We start from the raw sequence: 10,699 nt of genomic DNA, 5'->3' as shown, positions 1-10,699 counted from the left end.
AAAAAAATATAAAAAATGTAAAAGAAGCTATCATAATTTAAAAAAAAAAAAAAAAAACTAATTTTAAATAACATAAAAAAAGAAAATTATAAAAAAATTAAGAAAAAGCTGTAAAAAATATCTAGAAAATTCATAAAAGAATCACACATGTTCAAAAATATAATTCAAACTGAAAATTTTTATTAAAATAAAAGGTAAAAAAAAAAAAAAAAAATCAACGTTTTAAAAGAATGAAGTTATGAAAAATTGTTAAAACTATAAATAAGAAATTGTAATAAATTCATAAATCAAAGTTAAATAAAAATCAAAGTTTTAAAAGAAAAATCAAAGTTAAAAAAAGAAATAAAAAAATTATACCAAATTTCTCAAAAAAATCATTTGAAAAAAATAAAAGTTAAAAATTGTTTGAAAGACAAGTCAAGTGTGGAACAGAATCCAAAAACTTTTAAAAAACAAACGATACAAGATTTCAAATGATGCAGACATGATGGTATGAAACCTGAATAGGATGGTGATTCTCTCAATTAAAAAGTCAAAGATTTAAAGTCATTAAAGACATAGACAGGAGTTTAGAAGCACATTAAATTGACGATAAAAAAACATAACATAAAAAATAAATAAATGGCATGGTGAAGTTGAAGATGGCAAATTATCAACACAATTTTCTAACCGTTTTTGTTGTAAATCGTCTATATATGGCTATGGTTAAAGCTGACATAAATATGTATGGCACTATTATTGAAAGTGACAGGATAGTTTCATACTTAGCCTAACCTCCATGGCTATGGTTAAAGCTGACATAAATATGTATTAACAAATACTCCTACATAATTTAATTATACTACTACATATAGTTTAACGATTGCCATACCCAGCCTAGCTCACACGATTTTCCGGCAAGTACCATCATATCCGGCCAACATTCTGTACTTATCTTTCCTCGTGAAATTCACACATTCAAACGACAAACTAGATGCGATCATTCGTTGTATATTATTTGCGACATCGTGGCTCAGTTTCCCGTTTCTACAAGTTGATTCATAGGGTAACTTGTTCAAGAAAGTAACTTCATAAGTTGGATTAGGGTTCATAGCGAAGTAAAATGTATCCATTGATTTCCACCCTCTTACGGTGGTAGCGTGAAACATGGACATCTTGGTTGACATAGCCACCGGAACCAGGTCGTCTGTGAGTTCTGCAAACAGAGCTGAAAACCGGAACAGAATTGGTTCTCTACTGGTCGTTCCTTCGGGGCATATGACCAAATCTTCTTCTTGTAGAAGCTTCTTGATTATGTTGGCATCAGTGGTCCGGTCCCTGGTTAACCGGATAGTTTTAATAGGAGACATTATCTCCGAGAGTCTTGAAAGAGAGTATGTGACGGCGGGGATTGGACGGCCGAGGGCTGCGGAGAGGAAAACCGGGTCTAGGAGGGTACGGTGGGAGGAGACGAATAGGACGCCAGTTTGGCCGGTTGACTTTTTAGCCGCCGGAGGTGGTGATCCTTTAATTATGACACGCATTCCGAGTGCCCAAAAAGCGTAATACATTATACTCATGGGGAGGAACATACCGGCGGCTATACGTAGACATGCAAGGAGGAACCCCACCGGAATCCAAAGAATGGTGACTAGAGCCATGAATGGGGTTAGCTTATTGACTAATCGGCCGTCGTGGAACACCACTCGTTTTGGCAACTTGTTTGCTGTTACAGCCTGAACTTCCGCCGTTGCTGGTGGAACTATATAACCTTCCTGAAAGAAGATGACTATAGTTGATTATGAAATATCTAAGTCAACGTAACCATATCAAACTATCTGTTTGTGTTTCCAAAACTCCAATCTCTTTTTCTAGTTGTATAATAACATTATTTTTCTCGATATCATTCCGTTTAAGGTTGATATTTATGTCATAAGTGGATCACAAGTCGAAATAAAAGTTGTATATCGTAAAAAATTGTTACCATATATCTTCTAAATGTTATTATTTATGATATTATCATATATGTACTATTATAGCAATTATACTTAATATATCAATTATTCTTTTCCCAACCGATCTTGATTTCAATTAATCGGCTTCCAGGAGATAAGTTTGCTGTAATACCAACATATTTTTTGGTTTAAGATTAGTAGTTTTTTACTTTTTTTTTTATACCAATATAGTTCAAGTATAAAGGTTTTGAAAATTGAAAGGAAAGAACACATTTTTTGTGAGTTTTGGTTATGACCTTGCATAATTTCATGAATGGGTAGTCAGTTTTCCGGTCACCAAGTGCCAACTCCGGTGGTGACGCGTCTTTAAAAGCCTTCAAAAGAGCGTCAGCCTTGTTACTTCCGACGAGAACTCCAGGTTTATTAACAAGTCCGGTAGCTCTTCCTTTCCAACTATGAATCTCCGTACCCATCACCAAATCGACACCCAAAACCTCCTTCAAAAAGGGCTCCACCATTACAGTCGGAGTCGCTGTCAAAACACACCTCTTCCCACAAGCCGAGAACAAGCCCCAGGCCTCCGGGTGAAGGTCATCCGCGTAAAATTTTGGCAAGACGGCATGCGCCGCAGATTCAATGTCAGAAACCTTCACTCCGGCAAAGGTGGCAAATATCATAACACGGACCCCGGCAGACTCTGAAATGAAATAATAGAGAATTCCGGCGATGGGAGAAGCAAGAAGCAAAATGAGGAGTCGTAAAACTCCACCAACATCAAATGCAACGAGGGCAAAATAAGGAAATGAACTACGTCCCCGGAGCAAAGTTCCGTCCAAGTCCGAGACTACAGTTTGGTTTTCCCGGCCAAATGTATTGCAATTAGATATTGGCGGAAATTCATAAGTGAATTCAGAATACTTCTGATTATGAGGCATTGTAATCGGGAGATTTGTTAGAGTTGAAGTTTTGCTTTTAGTTATGAACGAGTATGTTTGGTGTTTGTGTATATATAGAATTGAAATTAATGATATTTACGACTAGTAAAGTTTATATTCAATTAAATTTTAGTTTAAAATATTGTTTACATTAAATTAAAAATTATCCCTATTCTAATAAATAATTAGTTTTAATTTTTTTTTATTATTTTTTTATTTTTATCAAATATTATTTTAATACAACTCTGCATTAATATTATGACATGTGTCATTTAGATATATTTGACAACTAGGTGTGTGAGACCCGTATATTATACATGTTGATTTAAAAAATAATTAAACTTAAAGTATAGAAAGAAATATTTTTTAATTACAAATTTAAAATAAGAAAGAAAAAATATATTTATTACAATTTAATATAATATATATGATATTTAATACTTCATAAATATATAAGTATATATGATTTTAATTAAAAATTAAAACAAACCAAAATTTGACAAGTGAATAATATTTATTTCAAAATTACCACAAAATAACAAGTATCAAAACTGATGAAAGATTGACAAGTGGCAAAAAAACCTTTATTTATTAATAATGATTCATTTCAAAATTCAAATTTACATTTTTAAATTATATGTTAAATTTGAAGTTAAATAACTTTAAAATTTTGATATATTTCTTAATTAATAGTTTATTTAAAATGACTTATTTAAAATAATTGATTAATAATTATACATTTTTATTATAAAATTTTAATTCATTTTATAATCGTGGTTCTCACGAATTATAAACTAGTTACTTATATACAAAAACATTGCTTAAAAATTCTCGATTTGTAAATTTTAGAGTTTAACAAAAAACTCCATTTTGAACAAAAAAAATGGTTTGACACTACAACTTCTATTGTTGAATTTAACAAAACGCTTCAAATCTAAAACGTTACCCGTTACTCACTATCTGCTACTTGCTACTGGTTTTGATATTTTTGATTTTTAATTTTTTTGAAAATGGCAAACGAACTTAAATCTTTACTGATTAATTTTAAAAATATTTACTTCAATAAATTTTACTAAAAAATTCTTTTAATTTTATAAATAATTTTTCATTCATTAAACAGGTTAAGATCAATATTATTCATTCATTGAATTTGTTTTTTTACTTGATTTGATCTTTATAACTCATCAAAACAGATTTTCACATTAGTTTTTGATATCTAAGGTAGCTAGCAAAAAAAGTTTAATAACTTTAGAGTGTGAAAAAGACATAGAAACCTGTTGTTATTGTTCATAAATACCAAATTAACTAAAACCACAAAGTCCAGACGAGTAAATTTGGTGTTTGTTAGGGTGCATGAAATAGTAGCAGCTTCGGAGGATTGGGTAGCAGTACCGATGGTACCATCGGTTAGGTCATTATGTCATTGTATTGATAACACGATTAGAGAATCACGCAAGTTATATATAACGTGCAAAATGCATGCGTTGAAGATGATGTCTTAGTCCTTCCTCTTTGAAGGGTTAAAGAGAATATTTTTGTTTGCTTATAAATTAATACCAACAAATCCTAAATCCAATTCAATTTCATTCTGCTTATAAATTAATTTCATTTTATTTTTTTTTCAATTCCATTCCAGCATTGTTCATGAAACATCCGAAAAATGATAGTAAAATTTTCACTTTTAAATCATTAAACCCATACAATTAATTGCTCCAAAACCAATCAGAGTAAAATATATCTTTTTAAAACATCCGAGTAAATATTAATAATGAGTACATAATAGCCATAAGAGGATGTTGTGCAGTCAAGTCGGGTCCTTCTCTCAGGAACGGGAAGTACCTGAAAAATGTTTAAACCACAAACCGTAAGTAAAAAGCAGAGTAAGTTCTCCCAAATACCACATACCATACATATAATGTCATGGACTACCATCATGGTGTTTTTCTTGGAATGTCATGGGCTACCCTTATGGTCTTAACATCTAGGTGTCATGGGCAACTCTCGTGGTCTTTCCTTGAAATGTCATGGGCTACCCCCATGGTTTAACATCCAAGTGTCATGGGCTACCCCCATGGTATAACATTCAAGTGTCATGGGCTACCCCCATCCTCTTTCATGCAAGTGTCATGGGCTACCCCTATGGTCTTTCATACAATGTCACGGGCTACCTCGGGGTCTTTCATACAAGTATCACAAAGACAACTAGCATCCTACATAGTATAGTGAGAAGACTCACTTGACTCACGAGATCAGCTAAACCTCAGCTCAAAGGCCCATAACCAATGCTATAACACTCCTATCAAAACATACAAGGTCCAATCTTAGTGTACACCTTTAATCCAATAATGTTGACCAAAAGTCAACCCAATTCAACAAGTCAACGGTCAAATATCAACCCTTAAAATCAACAACCGAAAAATTACCTCAACGAATCGCCACATTGTGACCTTCCATCGGCCACGTCGTGGCAACATAAAGACAAAATAGTCGAGTAGCCTCCCATTCATCATGTTGTGGTAGCCTGAGGCCACACCGTGAGGACTAGCATGAACATCTTAAGATATTTAATTGTTTTCTAATAACTCTAAGAGCTTCAAAAATCAGGTCTGGTTGATCCCAAGGTGTTAATGGATAAAGTTTCCAACTTTATCCCTTAATTCATCCTAATAAGCCAAAACTTCTAACCCTATGTCCTTAATGACATGTTATGATAAGAGTTAACCCACTAAGTTATTAATCAACCAAGTCACTCAACCAAACTTTCCATAAGACTTTCATACCAAAAAATACACCATAAAAATGTTTGCTTAGTGAACATGCATGTCCAATGCATGTCTCACCTAAAAATAGGTCCAAACCAAGGTAAAGAAAGGGCTGAAACCTGAGCATGAGGTCAAATACACCAAGGGACACTATATCTAGAACATATAACTTCAAATAGACCTCTAGGATCCTTAAATTTGCCAAATTTATAGAATTCATTCATTCAAACTCTCATAACATGAAAAAACAGTACAAGAACCCTAGATCTAGAAGCACAAAGTAGAAAGCTTGGAACTTGAATACTGACAAGGGTACAGAACACCAAGAATACCAAAATGGACCAAAACTCTCTAAGGGAGGCTAGGGTTTTGAGGTAGAGGGTTTGAGGCTAAAGAGGATGCCCCAATCATTTGGAAATTTTGCTTAAATATGGGAGGAACCCCTAATATTAAGGGCTTGGGCCATAACAGCTGCCACGTTGTGGCTAAACTATTGCAATGTCGCGACACTCATTAAAACACACATTCTATTTATTCCATGACACGTCATGGGCATCCTTGCACCACGTTGTGGCACAAAGTTTTTCCAAGAACTCCATATCTAGCTCCTAATAAATATTATGCTAAAAAATCTAGAACAAGGGTGTTACAACTCTCCTCCACTTAAATTAGATTTCATCCTCAAAATCATTCCTTACTGCTTCCTCTGCCATATCATTCTACTCTGCCCGATGTTCCGAAAGTTCTATTTGGATCGAGAGGTCCTCTCGTACAGATGACCACCTTCAAAACTACTATTAAAGTCTAAAACTTAGCTGAGATCACAAATCCTGATGAAAATCAAACCTTAACACTCCCCCCTCAACCAAAAAAAGAAGATCCCATCGATTTACCCAATAACTAAATACCCTATACTATGTCTGACTTCCGGGCAAACAGAACTGTCCTATATCACATCTATAATAACTCCATTCTGCACCGAAACTGAATGAATCCCTACGACTGTGAATTATCACACTAATAACTGGAAAAGAGATACCCTAACCACTTACTAATAAACTTGAACCTTAAAATAAAGGTGACTCCCACCACAAATCTCAACTATTGGTAACAAACCATTACATAACTCACATCCTGATCACCAATAATCTACATATTCGATCTATCCGAGAGTTTCTGATTCCTTTGTGACCTTCTAATAAACAAAGATTTTGTTAGTGTGCAAGGTTCTCATTGGATGTGGCTTACCCTCTTGTGATGTGTAATGGGTTGAGTCTTTCCTATAAATAGGAAGTGAGTGACTTCTATTTATGTAAGAACCATTATGGAATTCATTTCATGTGACATTTAGTTTAGAGAGAGAAACTATTACAAGACCCACTTTGTAATCTCTTTCTATTCTAATGGAGCTTAAACAATTTTATTTACTCTTTGTGTTCTTCATGATTGATTGATTCAACTTGATATTTACAATTCCGCACATGTCGTCATAATTGGGTCACTACAATTGGTATCAAAGCGGGTGATTGAATTTTCAAAATTGATCCATGGTGACAACATGATTAGGTGAATCACAATTTGTTGTAAGATCTTCACTTTTTAGAGTGTTTTTATTATAGAAATCGAACTGTTCTTTGATGTTATTTCAAATTTGATTTTCTCTCTCGAGAATTCAAGTGATTTTCGCTTTCTCTCTTTAGAATTTCATTCAAAATCACTTTCTCTCTCTAGAAAAATTCAAGTTCTTGTGATCTTTTTGTGTTTGATTTGAAATGGAAAAAGAAATATTGTTTGAATTCTTGGAAATGATCCATATCCATTTATTTTTGAAGGACTTATTCATTGTTTTTCAACCGGATATCTTAAAGAAAATTCACTCATTTGTTGTTGTGCAAAATATGAACATGGAAAGATGATTGGTTATCCTCTTGATCATGATAATCATAAAGTGTTGCTTAATCGTTTGGTAACAACATATCATGAAATAAGGAAGAAGAGGAAAGAAGATGAAGTCACTAAAGGAATTTGTCTTGATGAATGCAAATATGGTGTCAATGTTCTTGCACTTTACCCGGATGCTCATGATGTTCAAGATAAGGGAATTAAATGTGATTCTCAAGAAGTTGTGTATGTTTTTTCTTCAATTGGAGTTCAAACCGATGATTGCTCAAGTTCTTTTGATTCATTTAAAGGAATGGTGCCATATAGAAAGCCTTCAATCCAAGAAGTTCAAATATATCAAACTCCAAAAGATTTGATTCAAAAATGAAACGTTCAATTGTGAATAATGAAGTTGTTCTTGAATTAAAATATTCATGATCTAAAAAGACGAAGAAGTAGAAGAAGAGGAAGAAGATCAAAAACAAGAAAAATAGGATTTCTAAACAAAATTCTTCAAATGTTGTCTCGAAGTCGAAATCAATGAAGCAAATTTGGGTTCCTAAGCAACAATCATCAAATGTTGCAATGATTTCGAATTCCAAACCTAAAATTGTTGAAGATTCTCAAATTCTTTATGAAGTTGAAGTTAGATCTTGGAAAACTAAGAAAAACTTACATGGAATGTACAACATGCATCGTGGGTGGTACAATGTGAAATTTGGAGATTTTCTTGTTCCAACCAAAGAACTGAGATCTTCCATGATTGCTTTGAGTATTGAAAATGGAAAAAGGATTATCAAGAAGATTTCTCAAATTTTCAAATGCATTCTGAAAAATTCATGCTAAGATCGATACCTTGTTCTTGAAGATCTGATGATGAACGATCCAGGTTTTCTCGAAATTCAAATTCAATTATATTTTCAATTCGTGCTTTTTGTTTTTGATTTTTGATTGTTTTGACTCGTTGGATTAAGTTTATTCCGAGCCCCATTGATGATCTAATAACTTTCTTCAACTTATCAAGCCTAAAATCAAATTTTCATTATGATCTTCTGTTCATCGATCTATCACTTGAGCCTAGTAAAAACAATTCAAATATTGTTCAATTTTTTTAGCACAAACATTTATTTGGACACTGTTTATAAACTCATAGATAACTTTCGAGTCATTCAAATAAAATCAACATTTTATTCAAGGATTTCAGTCTTCGTTCTCTTATCAATCTCATAAGTAGATTGGATCGAATCGAATTGTTAATTCCATAAATTAAAATTAGAAATTGAAGTATCGATTTTGTAATGTTGGTAATTCGACTATTATGGAGACTTGCTTGAAGTCAAATTCAAGTTCGACCGGTGTTGATTGTTCAATCGAGTCAAATGAGTTTCTGTTTAAGAGTCAAAATCATATAAAGTTGAATTTAACTGATGTTGATGTTTGTTTATGGAATGATCAAATGCTGAAGAGTGTTCACTAGTCTATTCAATTGAAAAGTCAAAAGAAGGTCAAAATTAGGTTCTTATGAATCTGGAATCGAAATTAAATGTGAATGTTCTACTTATAATTAGATGTTGCGATTTTGAATTGTTCATCAAAGATTATATGGAGAATTAGGGTCTTTGAGTTCGAGTGGAATGAGTTGGAGATGCATCAACATTGCAAAGTAGATTTAGAAGCTATAAATCAAAGTTCAGATCATCGAATCGATATTTTTGAATTGAAGAATATATGCAAGGTTTATTTCAAATTGAAGTCTGGATAGATGGTCATATTGGAAATCGAACGCAAAGGATTGATAATGAAAACTTAATTTTGAATGGGAAGGCTATAGTCCGAATTGATGGATTGATAGAGTTGATGTTGATTGGCATTACTTCAGTCGATTCAAGTATTGAGTTTTAATTGTTGATGCTTGTTCGCATCAGGATTGATTTGGAGTCGTTTACTTAGAGTTGAAAAACAATGTTGGGAATCGAATGTGATAGTTTTGAATTCGATTTTGATTGGTGTTGAATCGAATCAAGTTGAGAGTTAAATTTCAATTTCGACTGGTATTAGTGTTGATTAGAGTGGAATGTGGGTTTGATGATCGAACACATATAGAGTCGAAATTGATATGTGATTAATTGTAATTTCAAATAGATCATCTGGGAATGATTTTTTGATTTTTTCGAATTGAGAGGATTGATTTCGACGGTACAGGGTTGAGTCGTTCTATTTGAGTGTCAAAGAAGTCGATGCTCACATAAGTTGAAAGCAGATGGAATTCCTTAGAGTCTAATGACTTGGAATCGAACATGTATTTTCTTTGAGTCGAAATCAACTACTAGTGTTTGTGTACTGGGATTGAATTGGGGAAGAAAACATTATTTTCCATTCGAGTCCTCATAGTTTCAACACTTCAGCATAAAATAAACAACTTCAAATTGAGGGTACTTTTGTCTAAAGATGGAAGGAATTTCAAACTGGTCCCTGAAGTTTATGTGAATTGTCACTTTTTGCCGAGTTTTGCATTTAGGGTAATGTTTTGCATTTGAAGCTGATTTGTCACAACGGGTCCCTGCAGAATTTGAAAAACTGACAGGTTTTACCCACTTTTCGAAATTATTGCAACTCTCAGCAAAAATTAGAAATTTTCAAAAATTTTTGAAATTTGTCTCGGCTTTTCGTGATTGTTTTTGGTGCAATATTTTTGCGGTTTGATTTTTGTCACATATCGAGGGGGAGTTTCGTCAAGTTTATTCCTAGAGCGCTTCTCAAACCCTTGTGGGTTTTATAATAATTTGTTGATTATAAAAAGGGGGAGAATGTTGACATGGGAATTCGAAGATTACTGGATATTCCTTTTTAAATTGGATTTGAAGACCGGTGCTACCTCAAGGTGGAGTTAGGCCTTGATTGCTTGGAGATCGTTTGGAAATTAAAGCTGAGACATCCAATCCTAACTTTGAGGGGGAGAATGTTAGATTGCAAAGTTCTCCTTGCATGTGGGTTACCCTCTTATGATGTGTAATAGGTTAAGTCCTTCCTATAAATAGGAAGTGGGTGACTCCTATTTATGTATGAACAATTATGGAACCCATTTGATGTAAGATTTAGTTTAGAGAGAGAAACTATTACAAGACCCACTTTCTAAACTCTTTCTATTCTAATGGGGCTTAAATGATTTTCTTTACTCTTTGTTGTT

General features: G+C 33.2%; 1 protein-coding gene across 1 annotated transcript; it reads right to left on the bottom strand.

Annotated features, from left to right (window-relative positions):
- Window positions 1-707: 707 nt before the first annotated feature.
- On the bottom strand, window positions 708-2,892 carry LOC111893542 (glycerol-3-phosphate acyltransferase RAM2). Its single transcript, XM_023889621.3, has 2 exons — window positions 2,231-2,892; window positions 708-1,754 (listed from the first exon to the last, which is right to left on the bottom strand). The coding sequence occupies exons 1-2, from the start codon at window positions 2,867-2,869 to the stop codon at window positions 882-884; spliced, it is 1,512 nt and encodes a 503-aa protein (XP_023745389.1). The 5' UTR covers window positions 2,870-2,892; the 3' UTR covers window positions 708-881.
- Window positions 2,893-10,699: the final 7,807 nt, after the last annotated feature.

Source organism: Lactuca sativa, chromosome 1 (assembly GCF_002870075.4).
Source record: "Lactuca sativa cultivar Salinas chromosome 1, Lsat_Salinas_v11, whole genome shotgun sequence".
Lineage (NCBI taxonomy): Eukaryota > Viridiplantae > Streptophyta > Magnoliopsida > Asterales > Asteraceae > Lactuca > Lactuca sativa.
Note: the sequence above shows the minus strand (reverse complement) of the source record. Positions and strands in the feature narration are given on the sequence as shown.

What these genes read in the sequence shown, in the direction of transcription:
- LOC111893542 (XM_023889621.3), bottom strand. Translation starts at nt 2,869, where the DNA reads ATGCCTCATAATCAGAAGTATTCTGAATTCACTTATGAATTTCCGCCA. An exon ending in CATTCATGAAATTATGCAAG is followed by an intron (nt 1,755 to 2,230) that starts GTCATAACCAAA and finishes ATCTTCTTTCAG; the next exon opens with GAAGGTTATATAGTTCCACC.